The 12,746-nt window shown below is 43.5% G+C and overlaps 1 protein-coding gene across 4 annotated transcripts in view; it reads left to right on the forward strand.

Moving 5' to 3' along the window:
- LOC147108678 (sodium-dependent lysophosphatidylcholine symporter 1-like) overlaps positions 1 to 9,684 on the forward strand; it is a 129,477-nt gene extending 119,793 nt beyond the window's left edge. For all 4 annotated transcript variants that reach the window (XM_086005376.1, XM_086005377.1, XM_086005378.1 and 1 more), the window contains one exon: positions 980 to 9,684. In XM_086005376.1, coding sequence (XP_085861502.1) covers positions 980 to 1,019 — 40 coding nt within the window. In that variant the 3' untranslated portion in view covers positions 1,020 to 9,684. The remainder of the gene's footprint in view (positions 1 to 979) is intronic.
- Positions 9,685 to 12,746: the final 3,062 nt, after the last annotated feature.

A 12,746-nucleotide genomic window follows, 5' to 3' on the forward strand; every position in this document is an offset into this window, starting at 1 on the left:
AGGAGAGTTCTATTTACAGTGAAGTTTTATTGACTTTTTACCTTGTGGTAGTACCTTTTGCACCTTCAGTCAGGAAGAACCAGTGAATTTATCTGGAACTGACACCCTGCTCCTGTTAGAAGTAGCAACAGCCTGGGGCTTGCCTCACAAGAAAATAAACCACAGAACAAAAATTGTCCCATCAAACCCTTTGACAGACTATGTACCATATTATGAACTCTTACCTCACCCACCTAGTCTGAGAGACTGCTCTGCATTAAGTTCTCCTTGATTGCCAAAGGTAAATGTACAAAACTCCAAACCCCACATCCCCACTGTTTAACCCTAACTGATGTTATAAACTTTGTGCAGCTGGATAACATGTCAATGTTTGTTGCAGAAATTGTTTTCCCCTGTGGCGCTGTCAGAGTATTTGAATGTTTCCGTGATGTATGAGATTGTTGGGAGTTGTGGCCATGGAGTACGGTGAGGTACTTAAGCTGTACCGAATCTCTGGAATCAGCAGCAAATGGAAGAGTTGCACAATGCAATGAAGTCTGGCACTGCTGTGCCTGCATCTGGTGCAGGGCAGTCGGTTTCTAGGGGGAGTATTTTGTGGGTGAAAGATGTATCCTCAGCCAAAGTATAGCTGGAGTGTCCATTGTTCCTACCATTGCATAGCTCTGTTTTACTACTCTTAATACACTATATCAATGAACCATGAAGCTAACTTCTCTTAAATATTGAGCAGCTCATTGCTGTAACATTTTTTCCTTGTAAGGCACACTTTTGCATTGGAAAATGGGCCCACAGCCCATTAAGTTATGTGATTGTATGTTGTACATGAAAAGTTACAGTACTAATTACAATCATGAAACAAAGGCAATTGAAGGAAGTGAAAAGATCAGAGCGAGAGGAGCTTTGTGCTGGTGTCCTGAATCGTACTGTTGGTTATTGTGTAATTTTATAACTGATGACTTTGTCTCTCTCTGTCGAACAGAAAAAGCTGGGAAGTGGAACTGGAAGAGAATACACTTTAAAAACAAGCACGCCTATTGTAAGAACTGTGGCCTTTGTGGATTCTGGCTTCAGTTGGATTGAGAGGCAGAATTCTTGGAATGCAGATGTGAGGGCTTCTGGTGACCAAAGTGCACCTCCTTGTGTAAATAACCGAAGTGGCTGATCACCGAGCTGTCGCATAGATACAGCATTAAAATGGAGACTGAAGCAGACCTCAACAAACCAAATGTCGCCTCTTTACCCATCACGGCCGTAACACAACCTGAAACTAAAATAAAGGGAGTTTATGTTTTTAGTTTTTTTATTTAAAAAAACCCATGTTTTCCAGTTTGTATCAAACCGCACAATAAACTCAACCTTCTGCATGCAGGCGAACTTCCTGAGGAGAGCTGAGCAGCCTCCGGTGCTTTGAACGGAGGTGTGGGGGCTGTGTGAGTAGGTTATTTCTCTGCCACCACCTCCTCCCTTTATCTCTGCTGTGCTGTACCTCATAAATAAGGTCATTGATTTGTGGTTTTCACTGAAAATGGACAGAATATGGAATGTGATCCCACAAACGCGGGTAAAAGTTTCATAGTCTCATGTAATAAAAACAGAATTTAACTTGTACAATCACAGTTAATCAGTTGCCCAAGTAATAAATGGATGGAATCACAGAATGCTAGCCGCAAAACGCAAGTTTATAAAAAAAGAAATTCCATGTAATAAAAATTTAATTTTGCCTTTGCATTAATTGTAAACCAGTAGTTGGAAGACCTTGATCCTTTGCAGATGGGTTCCTCTAGTCACACACATGCTGTATTTACAAACACAGGAAAAGTATTGCATTTTTCAGCAAACTTTATAAGTATGTTTGTTAAAAGGAATTAATCCCATACACACTGCCACAAGCAGCACTCTGCATTGAAACCACACTTTTGTTTTTGCCTCTATGTGGGGGAGGTGTGGCTCAATCAGTGCTGTCGCCGTAGCCTAATCCTGAACCCTCGTTTGTGCTTTAGTTTCTGCACTGAGCCATTACCTGAAACAGTAGTGGCTTATGCTAGAAAAAAGACATGTCATCACAGAACCGAGACTCTTGCGATTAACAGCTGTTTATTTTTTAAAAACAAATTAAACCAAATTCCCTTGAGACAAATGCTCCTGGATTCTCGTACTGTTTCCAGAGGAACAATTGCTCAATGCAACACACCAGCCTGTAAACCAAAATGATAATTATATAAAAATACATGAGTAATAGGAGCAAGGTGGATGTGGGCCACAAGATGTGTAAATGCTGCATTGTTGCTTTGGTAATGTTAAAGGATTTTTTAGAATTTTTTTTTGAAGATAACATGACTTCAACTCTTGATTTGAAGGATGACCCGTTCTGTTTTTTTACCCTACTGCGCAGCTGGTGGTGCAGCTGGAGAATATTCTGTTGCTGTTGGACTTGTTTTTAGAGCACTGATCTAATTCATATTGCAAGCAGCTTCTTGGGCAGGAAGCTCAACATAACCACTTCCTGCCCACATTTATTACTAACATTTAATGACCTAAAGTAAAATGAATTGAGCTGCGTGCCTAAACTTGGATGCAAAATAACCTTGGACAATGAGTTACCGTCCAGTGCTGTCCCAAAGCATCAATAGGATTGTAAAATTTTTCATCACAGCGTAGGTGTGTTATATGCCTCAATACATAGAGAAAATTAACAGATGTAAGACATAAAACATGGATTTATCTGCACCGGACTACAATGAATAATCCTGCTGTATCATCCTGAGACAGTCGTGCAACCTGTGCATTCAAGTAGGGCAAAATTTGACACCTCCATGAGGAAACTTGCAAAAACTGCAATGAAATCCTGTGAGCATAATGATTTTGTGCAGTAAGGCAACCTAAACCGGTGGTTGTTCCCAATAACTGATACAGTCATTCAAATGATAGGGTCGAGCGGGCAATCCAAGATCATGTTGATGATTTGAAAACCTCATTAACATCAATGGAAAAATAACCCTGGGAGAAGGGTGAAGCAACCAAAACGAGCCCGTATTAGGACTGACTGAACCATTACTGTCCAGGGACCAGAATCTGAGGCATCATTTGTATTCCATATTTCCACTGATTGTGTATGTCAGCATTGTGTGTGTTTAGGAAATAACTGAAAATCTATTGTAACTATTTCTGAAAACTTTGGTTCTGTATAAGAATTTGCTCAATGTTTATATATTTTGTAATCTGCAGTTGCAGGGTGGGGCATAATGTATTTATTTTTTGCTGTGCACAAAATCTATATATTAATTAAAAAATATTGGTCTCTTTTGAGCCGCCTTATTGGCCAGTAATAATTATGTGACTGTGGTGTCTCTAGAAAATCTCATTGGCCTAGATTAACTTCTGATCTGTATTTCATTAAGAGGATTCTGGACCAATGTGGTTAAAGGCAGGCTGCGTAGGGTTTTGGTGGGTTTCAGTTAATGCAGTAATAGCAACCTACACAAATACTCATAAATCCAAAACTCTATTTGTTAGACTTGAGCCCATAATGAACATCAGCTTTAAAGTAAGCCCTCTTTCCCTTTCTCAGACCTCACTCTATAGCTTCTCCCTATCTCCACCTCAGCCCTCACCAATCCTTCCATGAGACACACCTCATTAATCTTTGACCCACTCCCGGCCCAGTTTCTGACCACGGTACTACGACTCCCCTCATCTCAGGCATTGCTTCTCCTCCCTTTTCAAACTGCTACTCTTGCCCTACTCCTTAAAGAGCCTACCTCAACCCCTCTGTCCTATTCAACTATAGCCCCATTTCCAACCTTCCTTTCCTCTCTCAGGCTGTTCAATATGCTGCTACCATAAAATCATGCACACCTCTCACAACTCTGTCCAAATCCCTTCAATCTGACTTCTATCCTGCCCACAGCACTGGCCATCTTGCATGCTGTTGATCACAGTGCATTATCCCTTTTTATCCTCTTTGATCTCTCTAGCTTAATGTTAACCAAGAGTAGTTGCACTTAAAGCCTCAGTAGGACATACCATTTTTAGGTCTTTTCCAAACATCTCTGCGATAAGGTTTTTTGCCCCTAGTTCGATTTATGCTATTTCCTCAAAGATGTTTAAATCCAGTCCAGCACCCAATACCTACTTGGAATATGAGTCTATCTTCATGTGCCCTTTGAGCCCTTCTTGATTTCTTGTGGCATGAAGTTCATCTCACGGAAGACTTGAGTTGCTGATAGACCTGGTTTCTTTTCTGTGGGTAAGAAAGATTTGGGCACGGGTGGTTAATCTTCTTTACCTCAATTGGTATTCTGAGCAGGTGGGTTCATGAAGCAGCTTACTGCCCAAGTTGATTTCACATTTTCACCTAAATTATAATTCCAAATTTTCATGCACCACCCTATCATTTTGAATTAGAATGGTATGATACTTTATAGTTGTTGCAGGTTCTTTATATATACCGTAACTCTGATTTAGAAAGTTTATCAATTTCATATGTTTCCAAGACAGGGCAGGTCAGTGTCAAACTTAACTCGCTCAGTGGCTAGTGGTTGTATTACTGCTACCGCCTTGGAACTCACTCCACCTATTCTATATCCACATCTTGGACTTACTTCAACAGAATCTGTGTGCAAAATCTTAGTTGTGTAGCTACTTGTAGCATCCCAAATACTGTTATTAAGCATAACAACAACTTCTATTTCTATAGCGCTTTTAACGTAGTAAAATGTCCCAAGGCGCTTCACAGGAGTGGTATAAGACAAAAAAAATTGACACCAAGCCACATAAAGGAGAAATTAGGATAGATGACCAAAAGCTTGGTCAAACAGTTAGGTTTTAAGGAGCATCTTAAAGGAGGAAAGAGAGGCGGAGAGGTTTAGGGAGGGAATTCCAGAGCTTAGGACCTAGGCATCTGAAGGCACGGCCACCAAGAGGGCAGAATTAGAGGAGCACAGATATCTCCGGGGGGCAGAGTTTGTAGGGCTGGAGGAGATTACAGAGATAGGGAGGGGCGAGGCCACAGAGGGATTTGAAAACAAGGATGAGAATTTTTAACTTGAGCCGTTGCTTAACTGGGAGCCAATGTAGGTCAGTGAGAGAGGGGTGATAGATGAACAGGACTTGGTGCAAGTTAGGACACGGGCAGCCGAGTTTTGAAAGACCTCAAGTTTATGTAGGGTAGAATGTGGGGGATCAACTAAAAGTGCATTGGAATAATCAAGTCTAGAGGTAACAAAGGCATGGATGAGGGTTTCAGCAGCAGATGAGCTGAAGCGGGGCGGAGACTGATGATGTTACGCTGGTGGAAATAGGCAGTCTTAGTTATGGTGCAGATAGGTGGTTGGAAGCACATTTCAGGGTCAAATATGACACCAAGGTTGCGAACAGTGGTTCAGCCTCAGACAGGGGGAGAGGGATGGAGTCAATGGCTAGAGAACAGAATTTGTGGTGGGGACTGAAGATAATGGCTTCAGTCTTCCCAATATTTAATTGGAGAAGATTTCTGCTCATTCATTTCTGGATGTCGAACAAGCAGTCTGACAACTTGGAGATCGTGGAGGGGGCCGAGAGAAGTGGTAGTGACATAGATCTGGGTGTCATCAGTGTACATGTGGAAATTGATGCTGTGTTTTCGGATGATGTTGTCGAGGGGCAGCATGTAGATGAGAAATAGGAGGGGGCTAAGGATAGATCCTTGGGGGACCCCAGAGGTAATGATGCGGGAGCGGGAAGAGAAGCCATTGCTGGAGATTCTCTGGCTACGACTGGATAGAAAAGAATGGAACCAGGCGAGTGCAGTCCCACCCAGCTGGATGACAGTGGAGAAGCGTTGGAGAAGGATGGAGTGGTCAACCATGTCAAAGGCTGCAGACAGGTCGAGAAGGACAAGGAGGGGTAATTTACCTTTGTCACAGTCACAAAGGATAGCATTTATGACTTTGGTGAGAGCCGTTTCGGTACTGTGGCAAGGGCGGAAACCTGATTTGAGGGATTCAAACGTGGAGTTGCAGGAAAGATGGGCACAGATTTGGGAGGCAACACATTCAAGGACTTTGGAGAGGAAAGGGAGGTTGAAGATGGGGCGGTCCTTTGCAAGGACAGAGGAGGTCAATGGTTGATTTTTTGAGGAGAGGGATGATGACAGCAGATTTGAAGGAGAGGGGGACAGTACCTGAAGAGTGTGAACCGTTAACAATGTCAGCTAACATGGGGCCAGGAAGGGAAGTTGGGTGGCCAGCAGTTTAGTGGGAATAGGGTCGAGGGAGCAGGAGGTGGATCTCATGGACAAGATGTGGGCGTAGAGGTCATGAGGGGAGAATGGCGAGAAACTGGAGAAAGATGTGATTTCAGGGCGAGGGCAGGGGGAAACCTTAGAGGAAGTTTGGTCAGGTGGGCTAGGGGAAGGAAGGGATGTGGCTGAGGCAGCTGATCAGATGGTCTCAATCTTAGAGACAAACAAGTCCATGAGCTCCTTGCACTTGTTGGAGGTGAGGGTGGAGGAGACAGGGGAGAGGTCTTTAAGAAGACAGTTAGCAGTGGAGAATAGAAGCCGGGGTTTATCTTTGCATTCCAGAATGATCCTGGAATAGTGGACAGTTTTGGCAGACGAGAGCAGGGCCCGATAGTGCTTTATGTGGTCCAGCCAGATCTGGCGGTGAATGGCTAAACCAGTTGTCTGCCATATCCGTTCAAGTCTGCATCCCTTGGACTTAAGTAAGCGAAGATGAGGGTCATACAAGGGGGAATGGTCAGGGTGAGAAAGAATGGTTTTTAATAGGGACTAGGTCATCTAAGGTGGTGCACAGAAGAAAGTAAGATTACCTACTTCATGGAGCTTTTCACTTGCTTCAAAGGAACATCCTCCACACACCCTGTTCCTTCCCATCAGCCAATGCAAATTCTGCAGAATCCTTTACTTTTGTTATCTTCTGATCTTGAAAATGAATCCGTTTTTTGGGAAGGTTCATGTCAGGAAATTGTTCACAAAGAGTGATCAACACTTTGAATGGACTGTTGGTTAGAGTAGTGGAGGCAAAACCCTGGAATCATTTAAGAAACTATTGGATATTGCATTGAGGAAACTTTAGGGCTAATCTGGATGAATGAACTAAGATGGGTTGAATGTCTTTTCTCATCTGTAATTATGGTGTGCAAAGTGAACTATGAATGCAATTTAAGGAGGTTTGCAGCTATAATTAAAAGAGGGCCAGTGTAATGAATTACACTTACAGTAAAACTTTAGCAATAACAATGAAGTTTTTACTCTGATTCATTGAACTGGTCACTGTACACATCTGATATGTAAGCATATTGAATACATCCATTGGAACTGTCATGCACATGCACCATTTCAATGAATTAATGACTTGTCATGGATCTCAGGGGAGGGGTGGGAGAGATGCGGTAAGTGTATAAAGCATCTTGTTACGTCGCAAAGTGCTTTAGTTTTTAAACAACAACAACTTGCATTTATATAGTGCCTTTAATGTAGTAAAACGTTCCAAGGTGTTTCACAGGAGTGTTATCAAACAAAATTTGACACCGAGCCACATATTAGGGCAGATGACCTAAAGCTTGGTCAAAGAGGTAGGTTTTAAGGACCATCTTAGAAGAGGAGAGAGAGGCAGGTTTAGGGAGCGAATTCCAGAGTTTAGGGCCTCGGCAGCTGAAGGCATGGCCACCAATGGTAGAGCGATTAAAATTGGGGATGTGCAAGAGGCCAGATTGGAGGAGTGCAGATATCTCGAAGGGTTGTAGGGCTGGAGGAGGTTACAGAGATAGGTGAACGGGACTTAATGCGAGTTAAGATATGGGCAGCAGAGTTTTGGATGAGCTTAAGTTTATGGAGGATATAAGATGGGAGGCCGGCCAAGAGTGCATTGGAATAGTCAAGTTGAGAGGTAACAAAGGTATGGATGAAGGTTTCAGCAGCAGATGAGTTGAGGCAGTGGCAGAGTCAGGCAATGTTACGGAAGTGGAGATAAGTGGTCTTAGTGATGGTGCAGATATGTAGTCTGAATCTCATCTCAGGGTCAAATATGACACCAAGGTTGCGAACAGTCTGGTTCAGCCTCAGACAGTTGCCAGGGAGAGGGATGGAGTCAGTGGCTAAGGAATGGAGTTTGTGACGGGGACCAAAGACAATGGCTTCGGTCTTCCCAATATCTAGTTTGAGGAAATTTCTGCTCATCCAGTACTGGATGTCAGACAAGCAGTCTGACAATTTAGAGACCGTGGAGGGGTTGAGAGGTGGTGGTGAGGTAGAGCTGGGTGTCGTCAGCGTACATGTGGAAACTGACGCTGTGTTTTCAGATGATGTCGCCGAGGGGCAGCATGTAGATGAGAAATAGGAGGGGGTTAAGGATAGATCTTTGCGGAATACCAAAGGTAATGATGTGGGAGCGGAAAGAGAAGCCATTGCTGGAGATTCTCTGGCTACGACTGGATAGATAAGAATGGAACCAGGCGAGTGCAGTCCCACCCAGCTGGATGACAGAGGAGAGGCGTTGGAGGAGGATGGCGTAGTCAACCATTTCAAAATCTACAGACAGGTCGAGAAGGATGTGGAGTGTGGAGGGATAGTTTACCAGTTGCATAGGATGTCATTTGTGATTTTGATCAGGGCCGTTTCGATACTGTGGCGGGGTCGAAACCTGATTGGAGGGATTCAAACACAGAGTCCCGGGAAAGATGGCCACAGATTTGTGAGGCAACAGCACATTCAAGGACTTTGGAGAGAAAAGAGAGGTTGGAGATGGGAACGATAGTTTGCAAGGACAAAGGGGTCAAATGTTGTTTTTTGAGGAGAGGGTTGATGACAGCAGATTTGAAGGGGAGGGGGACAGTACCTGAGGAGAGAGAACCATTAACAATATCAGCTAACATGGGGGCCAGGAGGGAAGTTGGGTGGCCAGCAATTTAGTGGAAATAGGGTCAAGGGAGCAGGAGGTAGGTCTCATGGACAAGATGAACTTGGAGACGGCACGAGGGGAGATCGGAGAGAAACTAGAGAAAGGTGTGAGTCCAGGGCTAGGGCAGGGAGAAACCTTAGAGGAAGTTTGGCCCGGTGGGCTAAGGGAAGGGAGGGAAGTGGCAGAGGTAGCTGAAAGGGTGGTCTCAATCGTAGTGACAAAGAATAAATTGGTCATTCAGATATTATTCTACAAGTGTTAGGAAGTCAGTCAATTGTAAGTTTTAGAATTAACGAAAGTTTAAATTTATCACAATTGTAAGATCCTCATTACATTTCAAGCAATTATTTGTAAACTATGATATTCAGGATCTTCATATATATGGAATGACTTTACATTTAGTTGTAATTCTGTACATTTACCTACCACAATTATAGATTTTATATAATACAATATATGCCAGATTGTGCATTTTCTACAGTACAGGTACAGCTTAGAATATATACCAACCATCTGGCAGTAAAGTAAATGTAACAATTTGCATCATACTGTGTATAGGAAACTGGCAATCCCTTTATGTTTCTGTTACTGTAAGAGTATGGGGCAATAAGTAGTGTCTATTAACTAAACTGGCAATCTCACTCAGAGGGACCACCTGATGGCTGGTGTGGGAAATGGAAATAACCACAACAACGTTTAAATTGATTTCAATGATTTATTCAGATTGTTCTGTGTTGTTTTGCTGCACGCTTGTACCAATATGCATAATAAAGTTTAAAACTTGGCACTGGGTTTCTAATCTGTGCAATGTCTGAATTGACACAATGGATGCTTGTGGTAAGAATTTGGAAATTTAAGATGAGCTTTGTAAGAGCTCTTGTGCAATCAGAGGCATGTACACTCTGAGAGAGTGGGAGGAGTTTGTATATTTGCTGTTACCATAGTGCCATAATCACAGATCTTCTCAGTCACAAGATACTTTGCATCCACATTAACTAACCAATACCCATCGGCTTAGATTTTACTCAATGGCGCATTATCTGTGCAGAAGATCTCAGCTCTGACAAACACATTTCTTACTAAATACAGCTAATTTTGGCACTGCACTAGCACAGGATGCATTTTGATTTTCATCTTCCATTTCTGAGCTAAATATTTATTTCAAATTTATAGTGACCTGCTGACTAGGAAAAGAAATGCCGAGCTGTGTTTTTTCCTCTCGTGTGTCAGGTGCATCACCTTCAGTGAGCAGTTTTGGGATTAAGGCTGAAAGTTATTTGCAAACTCCATCATGTGGACAAATTAAGCATTGCATGAGCTGGAGTGCACTTTGAAAAGTAACAGTCTTGTTACACATATCGAACTTGGTAGCAGAGTGGGTTAGACATTTGCCTCTGGGGTTTTCAGTTTGAATCTCACCTACACTGTAGCTATTGGAAGTCTCCTCTGCAAGGCTGTAAAAAATCCAATGTGAGATAAACTGGGGCAACCTGGCTCTGAATAGGTGTGAGACCCCAGCACAAAACTACTCCTTATTCGGCAAAAAAAGGGTAATCTCATTCCAATAGGCTATAGAAAGCCTGGTGTGAAAATGGAAAATGTCATATTCATGCAGTAGATGCGCGCTTCTGAAACTGAATTTACAGCACTTTGTTGGTGTAGCGTAGAGGGACCTTTCTACTTCATTTACAATGTTGTCTCTTATGGCAAGAGTAATATCGTAGTCAATGCTGTAAAGTAAGCAACCCGTGCTAGTGTCATTGAAGATAATAAGGCACAAGTTCTTTTTTTTAATTGGCTTAAAGACAGCTGCAACTACACATTCAAGCACATTTGAGAAGATCTTATTTTGCCTAACATCCCATGTGTGTTATCCCCCTGATAAGAGGATAAAAGGGCAGCTCACTGCCTACAGCTGCTGGTTTCCTGCCCCTTCTGTGGTGACCTCCAATGGCAGGTGGTATTACCACTGGAAGCCCGCTCACAAAACACAAATGAGGCTGATCTCAAAAAATTCCTTGTAACTGATATCCAAATTGCCTTCCTTCAGTCCAGACCTATGGGTCTTGCCCTCACTTCACTACAAAGATAAAACACCAACACGAAATCCAGAACAAAAATCAAATTTATCAAACAAATGTAGCCAAGTGGGAAAATGCAGTGAATATTTAAGTCCACTAGATGGCGCGGTTCATTTTCCCCTTTAGAATTTGAGAAAAGGGTTATGGGTAAGGCCATGTGATGCCAAAGGAACCTCCCCTTTCTTCACAGCCTCCATCCAGCGTGGGGGGTGTGCTCAGGAGAGTTGGGGTGAATATGACTTTTTAAATGAACTTAGTCTGCGTAAAGTACAACTAAAACAGCATTTAGTGCAGCCAGACATAGTTTTAAAGTGATATTGTTTCCCAAATCACTCGATATCACGGGGATGCTTGTAGATTGTCCCACCATGTGCTGGTGTTAACCTTTGTTAAAATTGTTGTTGAGCCCTTGGGGCTACGTTTCGAACGAGTTTAATACTTTCTGTTTGCTTGTAAGAGGTGACAAGTGATAACGGGACATACGAATGTATGGTATGATATGTTTTGTTTTGTATAATGATTGTTAGTTAATTAACTGCCTTCACCTGTGGTTTGCCTCATGTTCTGTTTTGCAGCAAGCCACTGCCGTATTTTGTCGACTGTGTTTTATGTATTTACAATTTCATCCTAAACCTAGACCCAAGTTATTAATACAGAATAAAAAACCCCAAAAACGAAAGTTCGTGTCCTGTGCTGCTCCATTTCGCCAGGCTACACAAATATTCTCAAATCATGTCAGCATTGACAAGCCCGTAGTGCCTGACTTGCGTGCTCGTTTTCCTAGCAATGTGCTGCTACGAAATGCTCCCCCAGTGGCTGCAGCTTGGGAGGTGGAGGACTGCTGTGCTTCCACTGAGGACACTTCACATGGCCGTGGTGGGCGACCTTGATGCAACTCTGAGACTTCAGGACCAGGCTGCAGCATCTCAGCGTGGGCTGGAGTAGTCTAGTCTGGCCTGGCCGGTTGTGTGGCACTAACAAGGGGATTGGCGGAGGGGGTGGTGGGGGAGTAGGCATGCAGTCATCCTAAGAGAGGACAACAGATGCCTCTCTTATGGTGACAAGTCCACTCTCCTGGGACAGCACCTCAGTTCTCTTAAGGCTCTGCTCAAAAACAGGCTGTCCACTGCACGAGTGATGTGATGCTCTTGAAGCCCCTGTCAACAGTATCCCCCAAAGCCAGGATGGCAGCCATCTGAGCTTCAATGGCAGCAGTGTGAGCTGTCATGGAAACTGTCAAAGCTGTCAACAGGGGCTTCATTATGGCGGGTTCCACTGTGGTGTTGTTGGATCTGACCATGTTGGTCAGAATGATCTCCACGCTCTGCGCAAAGCCGTGAGACAATTTGGAGCCGGAAACCTCCATGCTCCACAACATTGTGTGCAGGCTCGTTGGCAAGCTGTCCAGTGCACTTAACATTTCCTGATAGATGACCATCAGCCTTCTTCACTCTGCTGGGCCCTCGAAGTCTGCATCCAAGTCCTCTGCAGCAGAAACAGTAAGCAATTTTGCCCTCCAGCGAGCTGGCACCTTTGGTGTCCTATAAACCTGCCCTTGTCACTGCGCACTTGTGCCCGGTGAGTCACCATATGTCGATACCTCCTCTAACTTAGTCTCTAAAGTATCTGAGCTGATACTTGCGAGAGTCAGATCGAGTGATGGTGCATCTTCCGGAAGGCTGGTCTCCAGCATCTGGAATGAAAGAGACGGACAAGGGCTAGCTTGTGCTGTGAAGGGAGAATAGAGAGAAAGAAGTGAATGGTG

The sequence above is a fragment of the Somniosus microcephalus genome, chromosome 13 (assembly GCF_052327205.1).
Source record: "Somniosus microcephalus isolate GS21.2 chromosome 13, FLI_Smic_1.0, whole genome shotgun sequence".
Taxonomy (NCBI): domain Eukaryota; kingdom Metazoa; phylum Chordata; class Chondrichthyes; order Squaliformes; family Somniosidae; genus Somniosus; species Somniosus microcephalus.